Source organism: Clarias gariepinus, chromosome 10 (genome assembly GCF_024256425.1).
Source record: "Clarias gariepinus isolate MV-2021 ecotype Netherlands chromosome 10, CGAR_prim_01v2, whole genome shotgun sequence".
NCBI lineage: Eukaryota > Metazoa > Chordata > Actinopteri > Siluriformes > Clariidae > Clarias > Clarias gariepinus.
In genome coordinates this window covers 8,107,829-8,131,042 of record NC_071109.1, presented here as the reverse complement: position 1 = coordinate 8,131,042, position 23,214 = coordinate 8,107,829, and the positions used below count along the sequence as shown (strand labels likewise).

General features: G+C 39.9%; 1 protein-coding gene across 1 annotated transcript in view; it reads left to right on the top strand.

Moving 5' to 3' along the window:
* The first annotated feature begins 397 nt into the window (after positions 1-397).
* aff2 (AF4/FMR2 family, member 2) overlaps positions 398-23,214 on the top strand; it is a 240,651-nt gene continuing 217,834 nt past the window's right edge. Inside the window, exon 1 of the mRNA XM_053505638.1 lies at positions 398-587. Coding sequence (XP_053361613.1) covers positions 535-587 — 53 coding nt within the window. The 5' untranslated portion in view covers positions 398-534. The remainder of the gene's footprint in view (positions 588-23,214) is intronic.

The window sequence follows — 23,214 nt, the reverse complement described above, 5'->3', positions numbered from 1 at the left end:
AGATAGCGTAAGTATTATTTATTTATTTCTGTGTTTATTTATAAACTAATCCGAAAGACAATTGACGCTGACGTCGCTCCGCACGCGCCGCGCGGTTTGACAGCAGCGTGGGCGGGGCCAGGCTGTCAATCCGGCCAATTGAATCACTCCGACGGCTGCTTTCAGCGCGCCGAGACTCCGCCCACCGCGCGGCTGCGTGTGGTTGCGCGGCGAGCCTGGCAGTGTGGGCTTTCTCCTGCGGTGCGTGCGTGCGTGCGTGCGCGTGCGTGTGTGTTGCTGAAAAAAGAGAGAGAACAACACAGCCAGGCGAGATATATATACGTATATATATAGCCATACACATACGCGCGCGCGCAAGCACAAGCACGCGCAAGCGCACGCGCTCTCTCTCTCTCTCTCGCTCTCACTCACGCACACAGGCGTGCGCGCGCACACGCACACGCGCACACATCCACACGCACACACAGGCGCTCGCGCCGTCTCTCCGCGCAGCCTGACGCATAAACGCTCCGGTTAACCTCCGCGATCGCTACAATGGACCTATTCGAGCTGGACTTCTTCAGGGAGTGGGAACTAGAGCAGCAATGGTAAGCGCGTTTAATGACACGTTTCTGCGTCTTTGTGCAAAAACTGACGTGCGATCAGTCCGTAGGTCTTTATCTTATGGCATGCATGAGAAATGTCTGCTCGGTTTAAACGCGATCGGGATGCACGGGTGAGTCTGAGTTGCGTGTGCGGGATTCCGTGGAGCGGGGGGGAAAAGTGTCGGGTTGAAGCTCGCCTCACTGCCACCTCACACCGGCGCTCCAAGTTCTCCAGAGCTGTCCACGTAGTTACTCGACTTACTGCTGCATTTCTCCCTCCACACGCATGCATGCATGCATATTGCACGGATGCGTTGCTGTTCTGTAGTAAAAACATATACAGTGTAATCATATCGTTTATCATCCCAGTGCCAAAGCAACAGTGTGTCTAAATATCCGCGCTGACGCTTTTTTGTAAACGCATGAAAAATGAGAGAGTCTGGAAGAATTCCTATAAGAAGTGCAGCTATAATCCAGTAATTTCGGGGTTTTGATCCACTTCACCGCTGTGAGGTTTGTTTTTGCTCTGCTGTAATTTCTAAAGTGAGAGTCTGTTCCGATGCAACACTGTATCAACTGAGCCTTTCATTGAAGTTAGCGCGAGCGAGCGCGCGCGCGCGCTTGTGTGTGCGTGTGCATGCGTGTGCGTTTGTGTGTGTGAGACAGCTGACTTTGTTTTCCAAATAGTAGCACAAAATGTGCATGTTGTGTTACATTGTTAAGAAAACAATAATCAATCAATAATCAGAAACCAACCTTGATTCATAAACTTTAATTATATCTGTATAATAATAATAATAATAATAATAATTATAAGCTTATCAGGTGCTGACAGTATTGCTGTAATCAGGCATCAAGTAGTTTGGTTCTAGTTCGTGGGTGAAAACTTTCTATGCATTAAAATAAAGACAAGAAAGGCTCCCTGTATGTCCCACGTTCATGCATTTGTTAAAAAACAAAACTGAATGAACCAACTTGTTTTATGAAAATATTGATGTTGTAAACTATAATAATTGGGCCTGTAGGCCTTGAGCATCCCAAAATCCAGAGTACAGCTCCCATGTGTGGTTGAATTTACAAACTGCCTTTTAAAAATTTTTTGTGGGGGGGAAAAAAAAAAAAGCAAAGTGTACATTTAGAATATTTCCTATGTAGATCTATTTAAAAAAAACAATGATGTACTTCATAAATATGAAACTATTCCAGGTTTCATTCAGAAACAGGCTGCGCATTTCTTACTAAAAAGGACCTATTTTGGACAAAGAATAAAAAAAAACTGAAACATCTTTAAACATGTAGTCATTTTAAAATCTGGTATAATGATCTTATAGTAAAAGCGAATAAAAAAAGGCAATTATCGTGGTGAGAAAATTGAATATCAGCACATTCCTGCATGCTCTATTGTCAGCACGAGTTTCCTTACAATCTCGTTTTGGTCTCCGTCATTCACTCGCGGCTCTTTCTTCTCTCCCTCGCCGTCTCCTGTGTTTCATCCTCTTGTTCCTTTGTGTCTCCTGGTTGTCATCGTAGAAAATCAGCGTGCTTTTAGCACCTGCATTGTGAGGTGCGGAACGAGCTCGCCGAGTGCCTCCTTACGCTCCTCGAGCTGTTCACCTCTGCCCGATAGCTTTCAGAGCCACCGCTTTTTGTATTTTTTAGGGGGTTAATTAAAGATTCTCTGCTTTGTCCCTTTCAGCCTTTTGTGACTCTTGTTTAATTTTACGATTTAAATGGTTTGGAAAGGTGTATCTGTTGCAGCTCTGTTCAGACCGTTCGGAAGAAAGGACACAGTCTTAGAGCTCCAGTTCATTAGGACTTTTGTGCTCCGGAGTCTTTGTGCAATTTAGAAGCGTTGAGTGTTTCAGGTTGGGGGTTAGATCCACGCCGAGCAGTACCAGTCTGAAAAGAGAGGAACGGTGTTTCTTGATCAAGCCGAGTTGGAGCACCTTTCAGTTTGTTGATTTGTGTGTGTGTGTGTGTGTGTGTGTGTTTTTGTTACTTGTACACATTTAGATGCATTCATTTAAACGAGGCACAAACCAATTTGAGTGCAGGGTGAAGAGTACTTAATTAAAAGCTCCCAGGCACCTGTAAACTCCAAGTAATGGTCTGGGGCGATATGTCCAAAAATATCGGAACATCAACACGTATCGTATGATAAAGTAAAGGATTGCAAAGAAAGTCCGGTACCGGTGTTGCATTTGAATAGCCTGGGAGAGCATTTTGGGGTTAAATGCTTGAAACAAGAAATTATTCATACTGAAAATGATATTCTGATTACCGGGATATGTAGCATTGTAGATAGGTAAATTTTTTGTAATGATATTGATGTTACAGTATATTGTGATATACAATATGCATTACTTGATGTCTTCCCTGACAGTCGCTGTACAAATCTGTCACATCATGTAATAGCTAAATTTCATACAAGTAGATTAAATGTAAAAAAAAAAAAGATTTAAAAAAGTAAAAATTAAACATTGAATTAAAAGGCTTAATATGAGTTAAGGCTCAATATGTAACAATATTGGCTATTAATAACCACATGAAAGCTCATAATAATAATAATTATAATAATAATAATAATAATAATTATTATTATTATTATTATAACAATTATTATTATTATTATTTTAGCTATCAGTGTTTATCGTCTTGTCGTATTCATCATTCGAGGTATGGTTGTTGGTGCCAGATGGATAGAGTATTTAAAAATCTCCTGGAATTTTCACACACAGCAGTCTCTAGAGTTTACACAGAATGGTGGGGGGAAAAAAGCAAACAGTATTTCTGCAGCCAAAAAAGTCTTGTTGATAAAAGAGGTGAGAGAATAACCGACTGCACGAGTTCAAACTGACCGAAGCTCTATTCTGGTAACTCAACTAACCACTCTGTGCAACCGTGTTGAGCAGAAAAGCATCTCAGAATGAACTGAAAAAACCAAGAGAGAAAAATCTCATACAGGTTTATACATGAAGACATTTATAAAAACATGAACTGCTCCTTTTTTTTCAAGATGCTTGAAAACCCATTGTATTGTAAGAATATACAAGGGGCGTTCAAGTCAAAGCAGGACTTTTGCTTGTGCAGGATAACAAAACACAGCTATAAGAGTGAATACTTGCTTAATGTCTCTATATAATCCCCTGCCACACTAATGCACCTTTCACAGCGTTTCACTAGTGGATAATGTGCAAGTGGTGCAGTGGGTAGTATTTGGTGATCAAACCAGGCTGAAAACTTTCCACTCGTTAAATGCGACTACAGTGGGCTCCGAGGCACCTTGTGACTCACAGACGTGCGGCCTTCTTTAAAAACATCTGCACCATTCAGATGTTTTGTTCAGGCTTTGATAAGATCGCAAGTCCCAGTTTGACTCGAACGCCCTGTGTATTTTGCAAGCTGAGTGTATGAGTTTAAAAAAAAAAAAATCAACACTCTTTATTAACGTTCCCAGTTCAAGTGCAGTGATATTTCTGATCCTGGCGCATGCGGTAATTATTCAGTCTGATTTAGTTTTTTCTTTTTTTTGGAATTTAATAATTATCCTGCCCTACTTTTGGAGCCCAAGGCTAAAATTCAGCAGCTTTATTGATTCGCAGTCAGTGTTTTTTTTTTTTTTTTTTTTTGGTTGTTTTTTTTCGGTGCTCGAACATGTGTTGAATTTAATCAAGGCAGAATCAGTGGGGTGCAAAGTGTAGCGAGGTGCAAAAACGAAGCCTCGGGAAGACACGGATGAATTTGAAAAACCATGCAGAGGAAGCAGGAGACCGGCTGAGCTTCTCGGTGTTGACACACCGCGTCTTGATTGCGCGACTACCACAATTACTTCTGCTTTCCACACAGGCTGCGAGTCAGACGTCGGAGGCCCAGTTTGAGACGTGTTTTTGCGAAACCCGTTTCATGATGGTAATTACTCCCTCTCGCTGGCAGCGTTGGTGGATGCATTTTTTAGGTGTTGTTCTGTAATTAGTTGATTTAAGGATTTTGGAATATGAGCTTGGCGCGCTTGTCAGCGCCGATGTTTGAAAGCAGAGTAACTGAAGTCTAATTACTCGTGATATTGGTTTTATAGGTATTCCCCATCACCGGTTAGAGAAGACCATGCAATTAGGTGCAGTCGTTTATTACACCTCGCTTTTCATTTGGAGGTGTTTTATGGCAGCCCTGAGAGTAATTCCAGGAGGAATTATTGAACGCCTCGATTGCGCCGAATTTCTTTTTTTTATTTTTTTTTATTCCCCCTTCTGTCCGACTCGTCCCCTCTCAGCAGGGATTTGTGTGCAAAATAATTCATTTTTATGTGCTCGTGTGAAAATGTGCAAGGTGCTGAATGCGCAACCCGATCTCAGACGAAACTCACATAAGAATGATTTTGTTGGCTTTCGCAGCGCTGAAGTCATTCGAATAAGCTGCTAAACAGATCTTCAGCCTAAGCTTACCTTTTCATGAGAGCTGGCTCGGGCGAATTTTGACAAATTAGCATGTCTGAGATCGACTTGGAACTGGAAGAGTCGAGGCATTTAGATAATTTTCTTTCTTTTCTTTTTTTCTCCTTTTTTTTTTAACTATGAGTGAAAGATTTACTTTTACTCTAAAACCTCTGGTACGAATTGGTCATAGTGAACATGTCCTGTTTATTTACTTGCTTATTTATTTATTTATTTTTATTTTTGCACCCTTCACGCCAAGAAAGATAACTTACAAAAACAAGATTTTTTTAATAATAAAAATTAGACTAATAATAATAATAATAATCATTTTTATTATTAGTATTTTGCTAACATAGCTGCAGTTTACTCCAAAAAACACCATCATTAAAACACAAGGGATGTTCAAGTCAAACCGGGATTTGTAATTTTTTTTGAGGCGTTAATCTGATTGACATTTACAGAAGACTCTTAAAACATTGGAAAGCCGCAGACGTTTTTATGAAGCCCGTACGTCCGTGAATGATCATCCATGCTGTAGTGGCTCAGAGCCCACAGCAGTCGTTCACGTGAACATTCTACGAGTGGAACACCTGATCCTTGAAAATCGAGGATGTTGCTAACTTGAGGAAGAGACACATCTGTCAGTGGGAACTCTACACACAATCATTCACCAACACCTCCTGCGCTTTCCAGGACCTCAGCTGGGAGTTAATCAGTCCAAGCCATTCCCATATGTTTAATCCATTAAAGGAGTTCCTGGAAGGCCAGTGTTTCAGATGTGTAAAATGGGAAACGGAAAATGGCTCCGTTTTACGGAGAAAACGTCTGTTTTTATGGTGTCTAAGCACTAATGAAACACTGGGAGAAGTGCATTAGTGTAGTTGGGTATTATATAGAGCAATAAAGCTAGTTTTACTTCGTTCTATCATGCTGGACAATTAAAAGTCCCGGTTTGACCTGAACACCACTCATAATTTGGAAATGTGACTGTCGTACTCAAACAGGTCACATGTTCAACACGAAGTCACCTTAATCCAAATTTCTTAAAGCTTTGATGTTAATGTCTACAATCATTTTGTTAATTATGTTATGATAAAAAATTTCAATCCCCCATAAAAGCAACATGCAACAAAAAAATATGTGGTTTTATGCTATAAAAGTTATAAAGATGTGATCTCCAGTTTTTCAGGGTGAATTTGCTCCACAGTGTTAGAATCACTGCAGCATCTTTTCCCTGATGGATAGAAAGACAAACTGCTAACCTGTTGAAAGGCAGTTCACAGTATTTACTATTATTAGTAATAATAGCTCGTAGTAGCATTACCCCGCTCCTCTCGTAGGCTGTCTTGCTCCCAGAGCTCAGCTGGGCGTTATATATCCCCACGCTCGTGTGATGAGCACAGCTCGGCGCCAATCTCATTTGTGCCCGGCGTGAAAAAAGCAGCCGTGCCAGGCACTGACTCGTCCAGCCCCTGTGCCCACCATACGGGCGAAGAGCCTCGGCAGTTGGCACCCCGACTCCGAGCGGGAGCTGCCAAGTTACTGCGCCCATGGCCTCGTTTTGCCACCTGCCAAAGGAAAGCCAAATGCTGCAGAATGATAAAGCAGGAACCTTGGACCAGCGCCCGTTCCGTCGGACGCGGGAATGAAAGGTGACGCTTTGGCACCTCTTTGACCCGCCGTGTTTGGCACTCGGTGAACAGTTTCATCTGGAGGAAGGAAGGCAGGCCACCGAGGCCATCAGTGTAGAAACCTGAAGATGGAGGACGTTGCCACTTCATGGGTTTTTGGCAGGCCGGCGTGATTTTCAGGTGAACGATCGATTTCAGAGTCGCGGTGTCAGTATCGGGTTCCCGAAATACAAATCCTTTGTGAAACTCTTACGGTCGGAGGTATTCAACACATCGCTTGCCAGTCCCAAAAACCTCTTCATGGGGAAAATCCATCAGTGATAGGCTACACCAGACCTCTCCAGCTCTAATCCCCGCTTGGCAGCCGCACTCCGCGAAAGTTATTAACTCCGTACTAATTACAATGGCCCTAATAAGACCTGAGGTAATGACTCCATGAATGCAAATGCGCATTAAATTTTACACCCAAGCAGGCTTGACGGCATTGTTTAGACCAGAATGTCACCCGGTGTGAGATTGGGTTGACTCAAGCGTTAATGGTGCTGAACAGAAACGTGACACAGTTCCAGTGATAAAGCATCATTTTAGTATAAAAATAAATAAATTAATAATAAAAAAAAAATTAAGGAATGCTTTTCAGTGCAGTTTCTTTTGTTTTTCAACAGATTGTTGTTGATCAGTTCCCATATTTGGTTGTTCAAAAAGTGTTAATTAACATTAATGTGCTTTTTCTGTATTATGAGCACACATATTAAAATTTTTTTTTTAAATGAAGGATATGATGAAGCTCATTTTGGGAAGGATTCATTCACACACCACTAGTTGATGCAATTAAATCTGTATGTCTTTGGACTGTGGAAGGAAAACTGGAGGAAACCCCCCAAGCATGAGGAGAACATGCACGCAGACCCGAGGCGGGAATCGAACCCACGACGCTGAAGGTGCAAGACCACAGTGCTGCCAATAAATAAACTACTCATCGTAATGTGTGGTAATCCGTTCAATAGGTAAATATTAGCGAGATATACACTTGATCTTGATCTTCTCATTGAGAACAAACAACTCTCTCTTTATTTATGCACTGGTTGAGTCCCAGGTTGAGGGCCGCATATGTCAACAAATGTAAATATACTCCGATTAAATGCTTTAGGCATGTCAGGGCTCATCTTTATCAGTTAAGTCGTAATCTCTAATCGGAATGATTTCAATCGGATTAATAAAACGTTATCCGTATTAGATCATGATAAAATCATTTCCACTATAACATTTTGACTTGTCGTGTTTTTATTCCAGATTTAATGTCGGTTAGATATGTTTCCCCCAGGCGAAACAGCGTGCATCACTTCTCAGGGACATTTCACTGTGCGTACACACTTATAAATTTTTGTACATTTTTTTTTATATAAAATAATCTGGGCAAAGGCTTCTAAGAGAACCTGGACTATTTTTTTTGGCGTTTAATAGATCTGTATTAACTGTTTGTTATTCTTTATTTACTTTTTCTAAAATGGAGCTGTGGAGATATAGATAACCTCTATAAAAAAAAAAACTTAGCTTTTCACGAAGCATAAAACCAAAGAGAAGCCACAACCTGGACGTCAGACATCATACAATCAAAGAATCTGCGCTGATGTGGATCAAAAAAAAAAAAAAAAACAGGGTCTAAAAGATGTTTGGTATTTATGTGGATTCTTTTCATGTCGGAGTGTCTAACGACTAATAGCGTTATCTTTATCCCGCTGAGCAATTTACTCATTACATGGAAAGGTCACTGCTTCTACAGAACGCTATGTATGACAAATATGAAGATTAAATAGAGGCAGGTAAGCATGCGAAGCGCTCCAGCACTATTCCCATGTCCTTCCTTTCAGATCAAAGAGTTCGTCTTCAGTCTTTGAGACTCCATGTAGCACGGGGTGCCTGGAAAGCCTTGAATATAGTTTTATTCTTTTCATTCTTACATTAAAACAAGGATTATACAGTTGCACAGTTCGGTATATTTTAAATGCGGTTTCATTCATTGCAAAACGTTGTACAGAACTTCACTAATGGCTCATAATACTCAGTGACCTGTTTCTACTCGATCAATTTTCTTTGCAAAAACATGCCGTTTTTTTTTCTGTTGCTTGTGTTCTTATTAAGACGGCAGCAATTTAGGACTGTTTTGGGTAATTACATTGTTGAAGTGAAGAATCCTGGTGAATTCTTGATTCTGATTGGTCAGAAGGTGTTGAAAACCTTTCCAGAACTGTAGTCCTAGAAAACTAAATTGTTTCTATAGTAACAATTTCTTACAGTTTTGTTTTCAATTTTTATTTTATAATTTTTATGACAGCTGGTACGGCGAGCTAGACCAAAGTCGCACAAACTTCCTTGATGATGATTTTGTGTGATCTTGAGATTCTAACCTGTTGGGGATTAAATTCTGAAATGTCTTTAAATCCCCTTAGTCCTTAACGATTTAAAGATAAAATCTTCAGAACAAAAGCAGGCTGCACATTTTCTCAGTAACGTAGAGACTGTCTGATTTCTCACAAGTAAAACTCTAATGAATATTAAAATGCTGTTTAAAGTGATATTATTTTACAATGGTTTAAATGGCAATAGAAGTTGTACAAAGCGATGACCTTTTTTCTTCTTCTTTCGAGCTTATGCTAAACACTCCAGTCCAATAGGGGGCAGTATTGCCTTAATGTCTCATAAAATCAGAAGAAGAAGTGAAACTTTTACAAAAACTTTCCCAAACGGGTCTTTATTTAACACCTGTTTAGCCAATGTGGGAATTGATTCGTTGAATCAGCGAGTCGGATTTTGACTTGAAATCGATTTACACTTTTTAAATTAAGTAGCTAAACTTGTTAAATAGTGTAAAAAGTGTGAATTGATTTTGAAGTTTGAATTGAAAACTGACTTATTGATTCATAGGATCGATTTGACCTCCAAAAGATTATTGAAATCACATAATTAACTGAATCAATGGTTTTCTACAGCTGTTATGGGTTAAAAGATTACAAGAACGTACAGCTGTTTCACTCTTATTCGTAACGAGCGTAAAGAGCTTTAAACTTGACCTGATATTTTAAAATAAATTAACAGAAAGGAATAAGACAACACAGAATGTTCTGTTACAGAAAAGTACAAATCAATGATGTTTTTTTATGTTTTACCTAATAAACATAATAATAATGGAAAGCCATGTTCAGAACTCAGAGTACTCAGTGTACTAAGGGATTATTAATGAATAACGATTACATCAGAAGATCTGGATCAATTCTCTTGTTTGTAAATGTTTCACTCATCATGCGTTTTATATAAAAGTGGACATGGTGAAGTATTAAGCAGCGAGTTTATTTGCAGTGTTGATTATGAACCTCGGACATATCAGGAGCTTTCAGAGCGTCAGCGTGGCGTAATTGGAACGATTTTGTCCATGTTTGTCTGTAAATGTGGTTTGAATTAAGATGTCTAAATGCAGATTAGATTTTATTGTTCCGGCATGGATAAGGTTCCGGATAAGGATATAGGTTGTTTGTTTAATTCCCAGGATGGTCCGAGTGTTCCCGGAGTGTCCTTCAGTGCTCTTCAAGGAGTATTCTTTTCTCTAAGAAAATGAAAATAAAATATAACAAACAATGAATTACGGGTTATAATTAGGGGTGTATGATATGAGCCAAAAATGATATCTCAGTATTTTTTGGCTGAATGTAAATACACATTATAAACAGTAGTACGGTTCAAAAGTCTTGACTTACCCTTCATTTCTTCATATTTTGCCTCCAATGAGCCAGACTTCTTTGTGTTTTTAATGTAGTGTTGAGGATTAGTTCTCCAGGCTTCCTGAAAGGCTCTTGTTTTCGGTCTAGTCTCAGTACCTGAGCAGTTTCGGAACAAAGTTTTTAGTGGTTAACACTGTCGACTTGCACCTCCAGGTTCTGGGTTTGATTTCCACCTCAGGTCTGTGTGCATGGAGTTTCCATGTTCTCCCGGCGCTTGTTCGGGTTCCTCCCACAATACAAAGACATGCAGGTCATGCTAATCGGCGTTCCCCGCCTCGTGTCCTACAAAGTCTCCTGGGATAGGCTTCAGGCCCCTGGGACCCAGTATACAAGATAAAGCAGTATGGATAATGAGATGTCATGGTTTCATTTCTCGTAGGGCTGCATGATTTGGCTGCGATTATTTTGAAAGACATCATGATTGCGATTTAAACCGTGATATTTAGCTATTAAATGTACCATTTTGTGTTTATCTAAGGTAATACAAAATACATGGGCATGTGATCTCATTGAGAGAATGTTTGTCAATATTTATTTGTACATGGAAAAATTATTGACGCCAAATAAACCTGGAATAACTTACAGCCTGGTCCATATTGTAATTGGAATTTTTATGTTTAAAACAAGGAAATAAATAAAAAATAGTAAGAATAATAAAAAGTATAAAATATTAATAATAGTCAGCTGCTTTACATTGCTCTTAGAAACACCTTCAAGATAAGTGAGCGCGGCTACAGGAGCTTTATCCTTAATGCCCCTTTCTTTAAGTGAATCCCAGGATTACATGCTTGAGCCTGGGCCCCATGACACGCGCACACACACACGCACACACACACAGTAATAGTAATGATGGAATTTGAATAAACCGGCAATACATACAGAAAGCCCAGTCCCAGAATAAAAGAAAAAAACCCACAGAATTTGATTCTAATATACAGTAGGAATAAAATGCATTCAATTTGGAAAGCATGCTAGAAAGGAAAGACGTGGCTAGGAATCCATGAGAGAATTCCGTTTGACTCAGAAACAAACCGAATAAAAGTACGCTCAGCTAATACGGTTTGATCAAAACCCATCCCGTAAGGACCTGCAGCTGTATACCAATAAATAGCGAGACATTGAGAACAAGATTGCGAGAAAAAGGAAGAAGGGGAGGACAGGAGGTCTTTAATAACGGGCGGGAAATTTGCGAGGTGACATTTTGATGGCCGCGTGGCGATGCCCTCTAGTTTGAGGTCCAGGTTAAGTTTTCTTCTCGCTGAGCTGAAAGTACTGACATGATAGGTCACTCCCAGGGGAGGAAGGGGCTCATGACAGGAAAAGGAGCATGCTTAGATAAGAAGTCGCAGAACCTCAGACGTCTGTCACGCAGACGCCTTTTATCTGTTTTCGTTTTTTTAATTGCCTTCGGGTCATGAGCCGTCATCAACGATGGCAAGAACGGGTCTTTAGTTCATTTGTGTGTGTGTGTGTGTGTGTGTAGTAGTTCACAGTGTACAGGATATATTTATAGGGGTATCTGTTACTCTGTTTTTCCATCCATTGTGTTTATTCTCCTGCGTTTTTTTGGGGAGGTGAAAGTGGAAGAAAGTGCGAGCACACAACAGTAGATATTCATGCATAAATAAACAGCGAATCTTACTGACGTGACGGATTTTTTTTTTTTCTGACAGCCTCATTGTCATGCCATGCTGAGATATGGATTAATATGTAATGATTATAGCAGCTCCTTGCTTTGCACATTTCCTTCAAAGCAGACAATGCCAACCCCAGTACCATTCCAAACCTCAGGCGATTTCATGGGCCTTTTTTTTCTACTCTCTCTCTCTCTCTCTCTCTCTCTCTCTCTCTCGCATCTCCTCTCTGAGGTGTTAGTGTTAGCACACTTGCCGCTGTGTAGCAGAACTTTAATTGAGTCGACACCTTTCCAGCATCACCTGAACCCTCAGGCACTCAGTGTGGGTCGCAGTTAAAAGTCAAAGCTTTTTTTTTCTTTTTCTGCAGTGAGGACTTGGGGATTATAACCATATCACCATATCACAGTTTCTAGTGCATCATAGTGTCTGATTACAGCATCACATTTTCTCAAAAGGTGACATTATGTGGCATTTAACACAACAGCAACCAAAAAATTTAAGAGTCAAAATATGAGATTTTCCTAGCATAGAATTGTTATTTCACCGTTAAAGGGGCGAGTTGTATTTGTGAGGTGAATTGCTGTTCAGGGGAAAATCTCCTTGTTTCCATATTTAAAAAAAAGTTTATTTCTCAATTAAAAAAGAAAAAAAGTGCAGAAGGTTTGTGGTTGGAGCTAATTTAGAAAGAGAAGCTTTAAATCAAGAAACTATTTAAAGATTTTTTAAATATTATCTAGCTAGCTATACAGCAAGTCCCCGACTTACAAACATTTGAGTAACGAATTTCCGCAGATCTGAACGAACCTTGGATCTTTGAACATTCGTAGATGCGAACAAATTGCAGAAGTAGCTCACATATATTGTACAAAATATAGGCATTAGATACCAATATTTATGACGTTTACAAAATGGCATCCGTTCAAGCGCGCAGTAAGCACCATGTAGCGCTTTCCTTCTTTTACGCCGTCTCCTCTGGTTCCCTTTAAACGAGTTCAGCTGACTCCAAACCAAACCAGTGTCTTTTTTTAATGCTTTACATTGTATATTTGTGTTGAAGACTTACTTTGTCATACTTATAAACGAATCCCACTTTAACGCAACTTGTTCGTAAGTTGGGGACTTACTGTATCTAAATTAAATAAGGTAGATTAAATGAAAGAAATGAGAATTTTAAATATGTTTAAATAAGTTTGTAGACAAAATTATACATTTAATAGTTAAATATCATGGTTTAAACCACAATCGAGATTTGTGTCAAAATAATTGCAGTGTGATTTTTTTACATTTATTTATCAATTTTTTATTTATTATCAGATCGTGCAGCCCTACCGGGAATGAAATCCTGTCTTTACATCGTATTTTAATCACTGTCTGTTTTAATAAAAGTAGCTTTGACTGCACGGGAGAGAATGTTGCGCAGTAGCAAAGTTAATAATAACTCGATCAATCGATAATCCTAATTCATGGCGACTCCACATGATGTGCACATTAGCATACCTTTATACCTGGTCTGCTTTCCTCAGACACTTTAGCCCCGTTCGTTTTTTTCGCAGCAAAAGAATTTTAATCAAAGTGAACAGGTCAGAAGAAAACACACGCTCACGCGTGGCCCGTCTCGGCTTGGCCTTTTAGCGCTTGGCCTTGAGTTATTATGCTAAGTGTGAACAACATACCTGTCATAGATCAATTTCTCCGTTCTCTCGGCGCTGCACACGCGCTGCACATGCACCTGACTTGCATTGATATTTCTCCATCGATTCGCTCCTGCTCATTTCTCGCCTCTTTCCGGCGCCCGGGTTTAACCGGTTTCTTTGTGATGCGGTAAAAGATGGATGCAACGTTGTCCGCTACTGCCCGCCTGAGAGCGTAAGTGTTAATGAATCCATTAGCGCCGTCCGGCTGGGGAGAGAGAACGGCAGAAATTACCATTATTCCGTCGCTGTTAAAAGTTGTAATCTTCCACCTTCTTTAGCTCTCTAACGTCCGTCCTTTTACCCGAGAAGCCGCTCTGATTCACTCCTGCGTGCTCGCTCGCCTCCATTAATTCAATTGTTATCAAAAGCACTTAAAAATTACGATTTCTTATAACGTATCTTATAATTGTAATTACCGCTCACATTGTCTTCCCATCGTACACTATGCAAGCCAGACCTTGTTCAAGTCGGGGAAAAGAAAAAGCAATTCAGCGACTAAGCAATTTAAAAATCTTATTAACATGAAATTTCTTTTTTTTTTTTTTTTTTCAATTTTCTTTGAGAGGAGCTTATTTGGTTCTCACAAAAGCAAAGAAAAGAGTTACGGGCGGACGTTCTAACCTCGGGAACGGTTGAAAGTTTTGCTCGTTTCAGAAAGCCTGCGGTACGTCAAGCTCCGTGTTTCCTGATGGACCGTGACTAATTTCGGCTCGCGTTAATTAGCGAGAATACCTCTCCAGCGAAGGTCTCTCGGTTGACAGGGGAACTGAGATGTCTCCTTGCTTTTTTTCTTCCACTTTTTGGTGATTTAATCCAGGATAGTGCCTCAGGAACGTTAACAGCTAGTCACCAGATGCTCGGATGCTAGAAAGTTCAACTCGTCTTCAACGAACGATTCGACGAATATGATGTGTTCAGTGATCCTGATGCTTAGTAGAAGTGTCAACGTTTGTGCTGATGGGACAAGGCGGGGGAAGAAAATCCGAAAGAGACACAACGGGTCAATGCTAGACTAGAAATCTTTTATGCTGGACTAGAAGTTTATTTCTTGTTTTTTTTTTTTCTGTAAAGTGAATTAGAGTACATTCTAACAAAAAAAAAATTAAACAGGTTAGCGAGCCTGTTAGCAAGTGTGAGGTTAAGAAAGCCCGCCTTCTCCGTTGTGATTGGTTAAAAAAATCCTGTCTTGTCTATGATTGGTTAGTAGCCTAGTGCATGAAGCCCGGACATAAACTGCTGTATTTTTAGCCCGGTGTCGCACAAAATATGTTAAGATTCAAAGTAAGTTTCAATCTAAGCCATATTTATGTATGATTAGGTGATTTATAATCAATAATGATAATTACTACAATAAGAAAAAAGAATAATTGCAAGCTTAGTTAGACAGTTTGTGTAAGGTTAAGTAATCCCGCCTTCTGCGTTATGATTGGTTAAAAGAATTCGATCTTGTCTGTTATTGGTTGGAAACTTAAATTGTGTTTTTTAATGAGACAGAAGTACAGGGTGGGTGAAAAGTAAATAGGCACTAAAATGGGTAATAAAGTCCATATTTCTAATAAAAATTCAGTGGAAACAAATTGTACATGCACTTTATTACACAAAGCAAATTTTCTACGTTTCAGTGTGGAAAGTGAATAGACAGACACTTCTTCGTCTTCTTCTTCTTTTTCTTCTTCTTCTTTTTCTTCACTGAGCCTGTGGTCATCAGCTTTGCATGACAGTTTTTTATTGTCTCTCCTCTCTTTCACTGTACACCACCGTCCCTGCACAAGAACAATAGAATTCCACACATCATAGTGTGGTGCGAGCTTAGCTCACAGTAAAATCTTTGTTTTTACGTCGCATATGCTGCCTCTCGCGACTGATGCTTGTACTATTGACGCACGAAATGCAAAACTTTCTTTCCTATCGTCTCTTTAGAGACTCCGGTGATACTACAAGTTCTGTAGCTATTAAATATTGCCTACTTAATTCTCACTCATATTGTAAATGAGTCACTCAAGGTTTGAACATACAGAAACACCGTTCTGCATAATTTAGGAAGTTAAAAAGATCAAATATTCAGAATTAAAATTAAATTGGCTAGGTAATGGTTAGCGCTGCGGCCTTGCAGCTTTAGGGTCCGGGTTCGATTCCCGTTTCAGGTTCTGTGTGCATGGAGTTTGCGTGTTCTCCCCATGCTTTGGTGGGTTTCCTCTGGGTACTCCGGTTTCCTCCCGGATCCAAACTATGCCGATTAGGCTAATTGGTGCCCTGCCATGGTTTGGAACCTTGTCCAAGATGGACCCCGCTGTGTATCTGAAGTTTCCCAGGATAGGCTCCAGGTCCCTGCCACCCTGTATACCATAAACGGGAATTCAATTTAGAAACTCATTACAGGATGCTGGTGACAGTGTGGCTTAGTGGTTAGCACCGTTGTCTCATGCCTCCAGGGTCGGGGGTTTGAATCTCACCTCCAGTCTCTTGTGCATGGAGTTTGCATGTTATCCCTGTGTTCGGTGGGTTCCCTTTACATACTTCAGTGTCCTCCTACACATGCACTGTAGGCTGATTTTGTGTTTCCAAATTGACCCTAATCTAAGATTAGGTGCGTGAGAGTGTGTGGGTTGGCACCCCATCCAGAGTGTACCCTGCCTTAGGCTTTTTTGTGGGATGAGCTCCAGGTCCCCTGTGACGCTACACAGAAGAAGCGGTATCCATAACGAACGGATTACAGCACACCGTTTAAGATCACGCATCCATTATTATTATTAACGAAATAAAAAAAGAAACTTAAACATAATTAAAATTTCACTGTAATGTACATGTTTCATCTGCGAAAAACAGGGTCTAATATGTGAGCTTAATTGCTCGTAGCTTAGAAAGGAAACATATGAATCCATAAAGGAAAGGTGCCAAGAGCAAAACAAATATATTGGCAGTCAATGAAAGCCACACACAAACACACACACACACACACACACACACACATATACAAATGCATACTTACACACGGAGCATGGTGTACTTTGTGGTTGTAGAAATCTTTACCGGGTATGTCACTAAGGAAACTGTGAGTGTGTGTGTGTGTGTGTGGACAAATCTCAGGCCCCTCAATACATATTGATTGGAACAGGAGCAGGTTTGTGCTCTCAATTAACACTGTACACTTTCATTAAGGTCATATTAGACACAGTCACTGGCCGCTGATTGGTGCCTAAGAATCCAGAAAACTGGGAAATCAATTCTGAGCCAGAGATGTCTTGCTCACGTCGCACCACCATGACCAAGAAATCCAATCAGTCACATGAATAAACACATTTTTCACTCTGGATTAGATTCTTTACCTGTGGATGTAGAGAAATTTGTAGGATTCGATTAATTCATACTGTATCTGCTCGACAAATCTTAAAATAAATAAATAAATAAAAGTCAAGAAGTTAACCCCGAAATATTTGCCATAATTTCCTAGTCGGATATTTTGTTATAATAATACTAAAATTATACCTCTGTAGTAGAATTAGAATTATTGTTATTATACAATGTAATTATTTGTCACATACTGTATACAGCACCACTGGAGTAGAGAGGGTTAAGGGCTGCGCTCAAGATCTCACCACTGGAAGCCTGGCGGTTCTGGGGCTTGAACTCCCGATTTTCCGATGTAACCTTAACCAGTTGTGCCTCCACTGCCGATCAGCATTTTAAAATAATCAATACTTTTATTATCCAAAGCTCTACATGATCTGGCTAACACACCTGTGGGAATCGATTTAGTTATGAATCACGATTTTTTTGTATGACGATTTGTGTATTGACTCCAAAAGAATCAATCCGATTTTTTTTCTAATTACACATACACTAATTAACTACATTTATAATAAAGACGCACTGGTTCACCAGGCAGCGACCAAAACTGGCTGGTTTTTAGTTTGAACACCATTTCAGTTTAATCATCAGCCTCGGATATAAACGTTTCTGTGCTGTATGCGCGAGCTTCCGAATCAAAAGTTGCGATTTAATACAAATATATAAATCGCAATTCTATTCGTATAAAATTTTATACCTATCCCGGATCAGATATTACAGTTCTTCCAATTTTTTTACAATTTTAAGACAAATATAAAAAGTCGCCAGAACTCAAAAGCTTCCTACCTTACAGTAGCTTCATTCAACAGCTAAACTGAACATAAATAATTAAATGCATCCCGTTCCTTCTATTGGCTTTCTGACTTAAAAACCAAACGCAGAATTGAAACAACACAAATTTTTGTATTTGAAGTTAGTTTGTAATGTTTCAATTCTGCGTTTGGTTTTTAAGTCAGAAAACCATTATAAGGAACGGGATGCATTTAATCAATCATGTTGAGTTTAGTTGTGCAGCTAAGGTATAAATCAAGCTTTCGTGTTCTGGTCACTTTTTCTATTTGTCTTTATATCAGATCTGGGATAGGTATAAAATTTGATACCTATAGAATTTTTTATTAAATAGCGACCTAGGTATCGAAATAATATCGTATCGGGTAGTGTCTGGCGTATTCCCAGTTCATAGCAGTGACGTTTTTTGTGACTAAGCAGGAAAAAAAAACGAATTAATACGATGTGATCACGATACTTAGGTGTCGATTCGATTTGTATTGCAGTTGTTAGTGTAGCGATTTTTTAAACATCCCAATTCCATTTTCATTTTTTTTTTTTTACATTTTGTTCAAATTCGAAAGAAATTTAGCACGTAATTCACTCCCACCACACAGGATGCATGTGTGCCTGTCAACCTGTGAGTAGTTTAGAGCGACTGTAGGATTATACGGAAGCACTTCACCACCTCGAATGCAAATATAAATAAATAAATACATGATTAAAAAAATAATAAATCAATGTTGAAATCTAATGTGAATTGCCACTCAAACGGATCGCTATATGTAACTGGATCATTTCTTTTTTACTTTTCCTCTATCTCTAGAAAAAATTAACCGAGTTTGGAACATGAGCTGCAGGAAGCTTTTAAATGAAACGCGGGCAACAGTGGAGCACTTTTTATTTTTTTCAGAGTCGAGGCCGGAGTGAATTTTCGTGGTATTCCGGGATAAAGAAGATGAGGCACTAAACACAGCAGCACCGCTGTGCATTGCGCTGTTTTAAAGTGTGGTTAAGCTGGTTTTATAATGGGACATTCACTGCACAACTGAGATTCTGTCTTCTAGTCAGTAAAAAATAAACACACAAAAAGGACAGATTGTGTGTTTTCTTATTCTGGGGTGGATAGGATAAAAAGTTTTATATTTACTCCCGTTATTAGATCCTGGCTGTGTCTAATCTCTGAGAAACGCTCATCACCACTGCGTTATGGTAAGTTAGGGAGCGTTTAAAAACTACATGACCTGGACAAATGTGTAAAAAAAAAAAAGTATTCTAATTCGCATTGCAGCACTAGATTACAATATGCATACAGGATTCATTTACTGTGTATAGCGTATTTATTCTATTAATGGTTGTTAATGATACACATATTTAAATGAGTAATTAAATATAATCTTATAAAACCCAGGAGTAGTCCTAGCAACTGCAGAAAACTGCTTAAAAAAAAAGTAATTTTTTTCTATTGCTCATTTTTTTTCCTGCAAACAAATAAAAAAAAAAAAAATTAACAAAAGTAATTATTCCCACTACGCGGTTTGACTCAGATGCGGAGTTAGGCACCGCGAGTCGCCGCGATTGCCCGCCGACATTCCGCGAAGTTCCGTAAAAACCGCAAGCTTCCGCGAGGACTGGCAAAAAAATTAAACATGATTTATTTTTGGCGCGGAAAGATGGAAACGTACTCATAGCGCCAAAAACTTGCGGTGAATCATGATAAACCGTACTTATGAACGAAAACCGCGTAGGTGAGATAGGGGTATTAGTCTCCATTGTTTCATTCAAAGACATTCCAACCCTAAAGTCCAGGGCCTCTGGGTCAGAGAAGGATGGTATAGAATAGTTTTGCGTCAAGACTAGTCTGAACGTATCACAGTATTAATTGACCATGGCTCGCGGCACGATGGCTCAGTGGTTAGCACTGTTGCCTTGCACCTCCAGGGTCCTGGTTTGATTCCCATCTCGGGGTCTGTGTGCATGGAGTTTGCATGTTCTACCCATGCTTGGCGGGTTTCCTCCCACAGTCCGCAGATTAGGCTAATTGGTGTTTCCAAATGTGTGAATGTTGACCAGAATTTCTACCACAGTTATAAATGGCCCGTAGGTGGACAGCAGAGGATCCGAGATGGATGGATTAATTGACCATAAATAAAATACAGTATGCAGATTTGAATGACGAGTGGAAGTTGGATGTGGTTCATTTTTTGGACATGGACACAGAGTTGTCATTTTTTTGGTATATTTTGCATCACAAAATATTTATTTTCTATAACGCTTGTTCTATGTTTGGGGGAGGGGGGTGTCTGGAGCCTATCCCAGGGGGCTAAGGCCACAAGGTGGGGTACACCCTGGACACCCGGGCCAATCCATCGCAGGGAGGACACACTATGACCAATTTAGATATGCCAGTTAACCTAATCTGCATGCCTTTGGACTATGGGATGAAACCCACCAAACACTGGGATAACATGCAAACATGAATCCGGACCTCACTGGAGGTGCGAGACCACAGTGCTAACCGCTACGCCACTACTCTGCCTAAAAAATGTAATAAAATAAAATGGTGGTAAAGTGAATAAAATGGAGCCATACTTTTGATCGGTTAGACAAAATTACAGACACTGTAGTCAAAACACAATATACCCATCTCTGGCTACACTGCTAATTTAGTAGCATTGTGTTCTTTCAGGGGATGGAACTAGTGGATTAGGGTGAAATACAAAAATTAAAAAATAAAGATTGTTTTTTAATTAATAACAAATTCTTGAACAAAGTCCACGGAGAGGCGACCATCCAAAGTGACGATTTGATTAACACGGTTTGCATTAACTTAAACCCCATAGAAGTAGCTGTAAGTGTTAATAATGTGGACTTGAAGATGATTTTGTATGAAATGCGTAAAAAATCTAAACACGTGCATGCATGTAAATGCAACCCGTTTTTTGCATTTTTTTGCACCTCCGGATGTGATGCTGGCTCACATAGATGGAATCAGTATCCATTGGCTGTATCTGTTAGACACACACACACACACACACACACACACACTCTGACACTCTCTCTCTCTCTCTCTCTCTCACTGTTCCTCTTTGGCTCATTTGTCCCATGCGAGTGTATTTCACAGGCCCCTTGCCCGTGGCAGGCCTCCAGGGCACCACCTGAATGGTATCTACTCTTTGCAGGAATGCCATGCCCCGCTGCACTCTGGGTGTGGGTGGGGGTGGGTAGTAGGGTATTCGGGGGAATTGAAAGCAAAACCTCTGTGGCTGGAGATAAGGGCAGTCTGGCGGTGTCACGGTGCACGGATATTGGGGTTAGAACCACGCTAGTCTGTTGAACATATCGTTCACTAATGGTGCCTAATTTTCAGGATCTCTAGCTTGGTATTAAGGCGATACCACGGCATTTGACTTCGACTTGGTGCCACTTCTGACTTAAAAGCGCCAGGACGCTTTGTTTTGTTGTTTACAGTAGCGTGTAAGGCGGGACGCCATCTGTGAAATATTTGGTCATGCTACGGCTTTGGGTATTGTAACTATTTTCAAAGAGCCTCACAATAACAATGTTCTCTTGAAGCCAGATCCACGACATGCTGTTTGTTTTCTGTCGGAACAGAAGGAAAAAAGACTCGAGCTGGAGCAGCGCCACTAAGCACACCAAGCCACAAAAGCCTTATTTTTTTCTAGTTCAATGCCATCGGTTCATTTCTGCAGTTCAGTACCATCTTGTTTTGTCTTGGTAAGGCTGTTAATGAGTCTTCAAGCATCACAACATCCCGTCGAGGAAGACGGTTCGGTTAGAAATTCAACAATCACAATATAACAGAATCGACTAGCGATGCGGCCCACGTGCTTTGTTAGGCACAACCGCAGCTGTCATTAACTATTGGCCTCTCTTGTGGAGTGCCTGTAATGGTTATGGAACATAAAGGCCTGTTTTATTACTCTGATAATGTTGATTTTATAGGAAAAGCAGCATGCTTAGACCGTAATTCAACTCACGGGCATTCCTAGAGGACTAGGGAAGATGTACTGTATCATTTGCCTTCAATGCAAACAATGTTAGCAGCGATCGAGGATGAAGGATCGACGAGTGGCGCCAATTATACAAGGTCAGAGGTCTGACTGCGGTAGATGGAGTAAAGGTGAAAGGTCAGGATGTGCTCCAAGTGGTGGAAGCGTGAAATTCCCTGACTGCCACTACATCACTTAAAAGCAGAGAGGATGAAGCTTCCTTTGCTAGCTTCCTGAATAGATGATCCTAAATGTATTAGCTAAATCCAGGGGCAAGTAAGAACTCCAGGGTAGTGCCTAAGCCCATGATTTGGTTACCGTGAAACCTTACTGGACTAGAGTAAAAAGTGATCGCAAACGAAAAGCACTAATCCTATCTTTTCAAATCTTTGGCCCACTTTCATAACCAATCTTAAACCAGATGCATTTTAGATTTATTTTTGCAGTGTGAACTCAATCTGAACTGTTAAATAAGTTTTCCGCAACTTCCTTTATGTCAGTCCAACTTGACATTTGCTTTGGGACTAGGAAAGATGCAGGATGACAGTGAAATAGGATAAGAAATGGATAAAAATTTGGGTGATGTTGGAATTTAGGATGATTTTTTTCTGAGACACTTGATCTCAAAGTCTGGTTCACACGGAAAACAGATTTGCTCAGTATATCAGACTAGAGACCTGCACTCCCGCAGGAGTACCGCGGGACCCAGCGCACGGAGTGCGGCGCGGGACAAGATTTGATGGGTGGGTGCGGGCGGTAAGGTCCTCATGTATGTGCGGGTTGCGGGAGAATAAAATTAACCGCTGGACTCCCGCAAAATGAAATTATCTTAAAATGTATTTATTGAAAACAAATATTATATTATTTATCTACTGCACAAAAGCAACAAGAACGACTAAATTAATATAAAAACTATTTACAGACGCAAGGTCAGAACTTATTTTTATTTATTGAGAAATAAGGATAACTTATGTTCAATGTTTGGACATTGCTGAAGGCAAAAAAAGCCAAACGTTCTGAAGCAGTATTAGGCCAAATGCTTTTTCTGTTTGACCACTTGAGAAATCAACGTTTATTATTATTTCGTTTCATTGCAAAATTATTAGCCTATCTCTTACAGTTCTGATTGTATTTCTATGTTCTGAAAAGCTCCTCGTTCGTGTCCGTCTTCATCATTCCATTTAATCAAACTCAAATAAAACGAAACATATTTATTTTCCGTTTCTTTTTTATATATACTTAAAAGGGAAGCAATTGAAACAAATAACAGAGTAGCGGGAAGAAGCAGTAAAAATAAAACTACTTATATGTTTACCTGCGGGATTTTTGC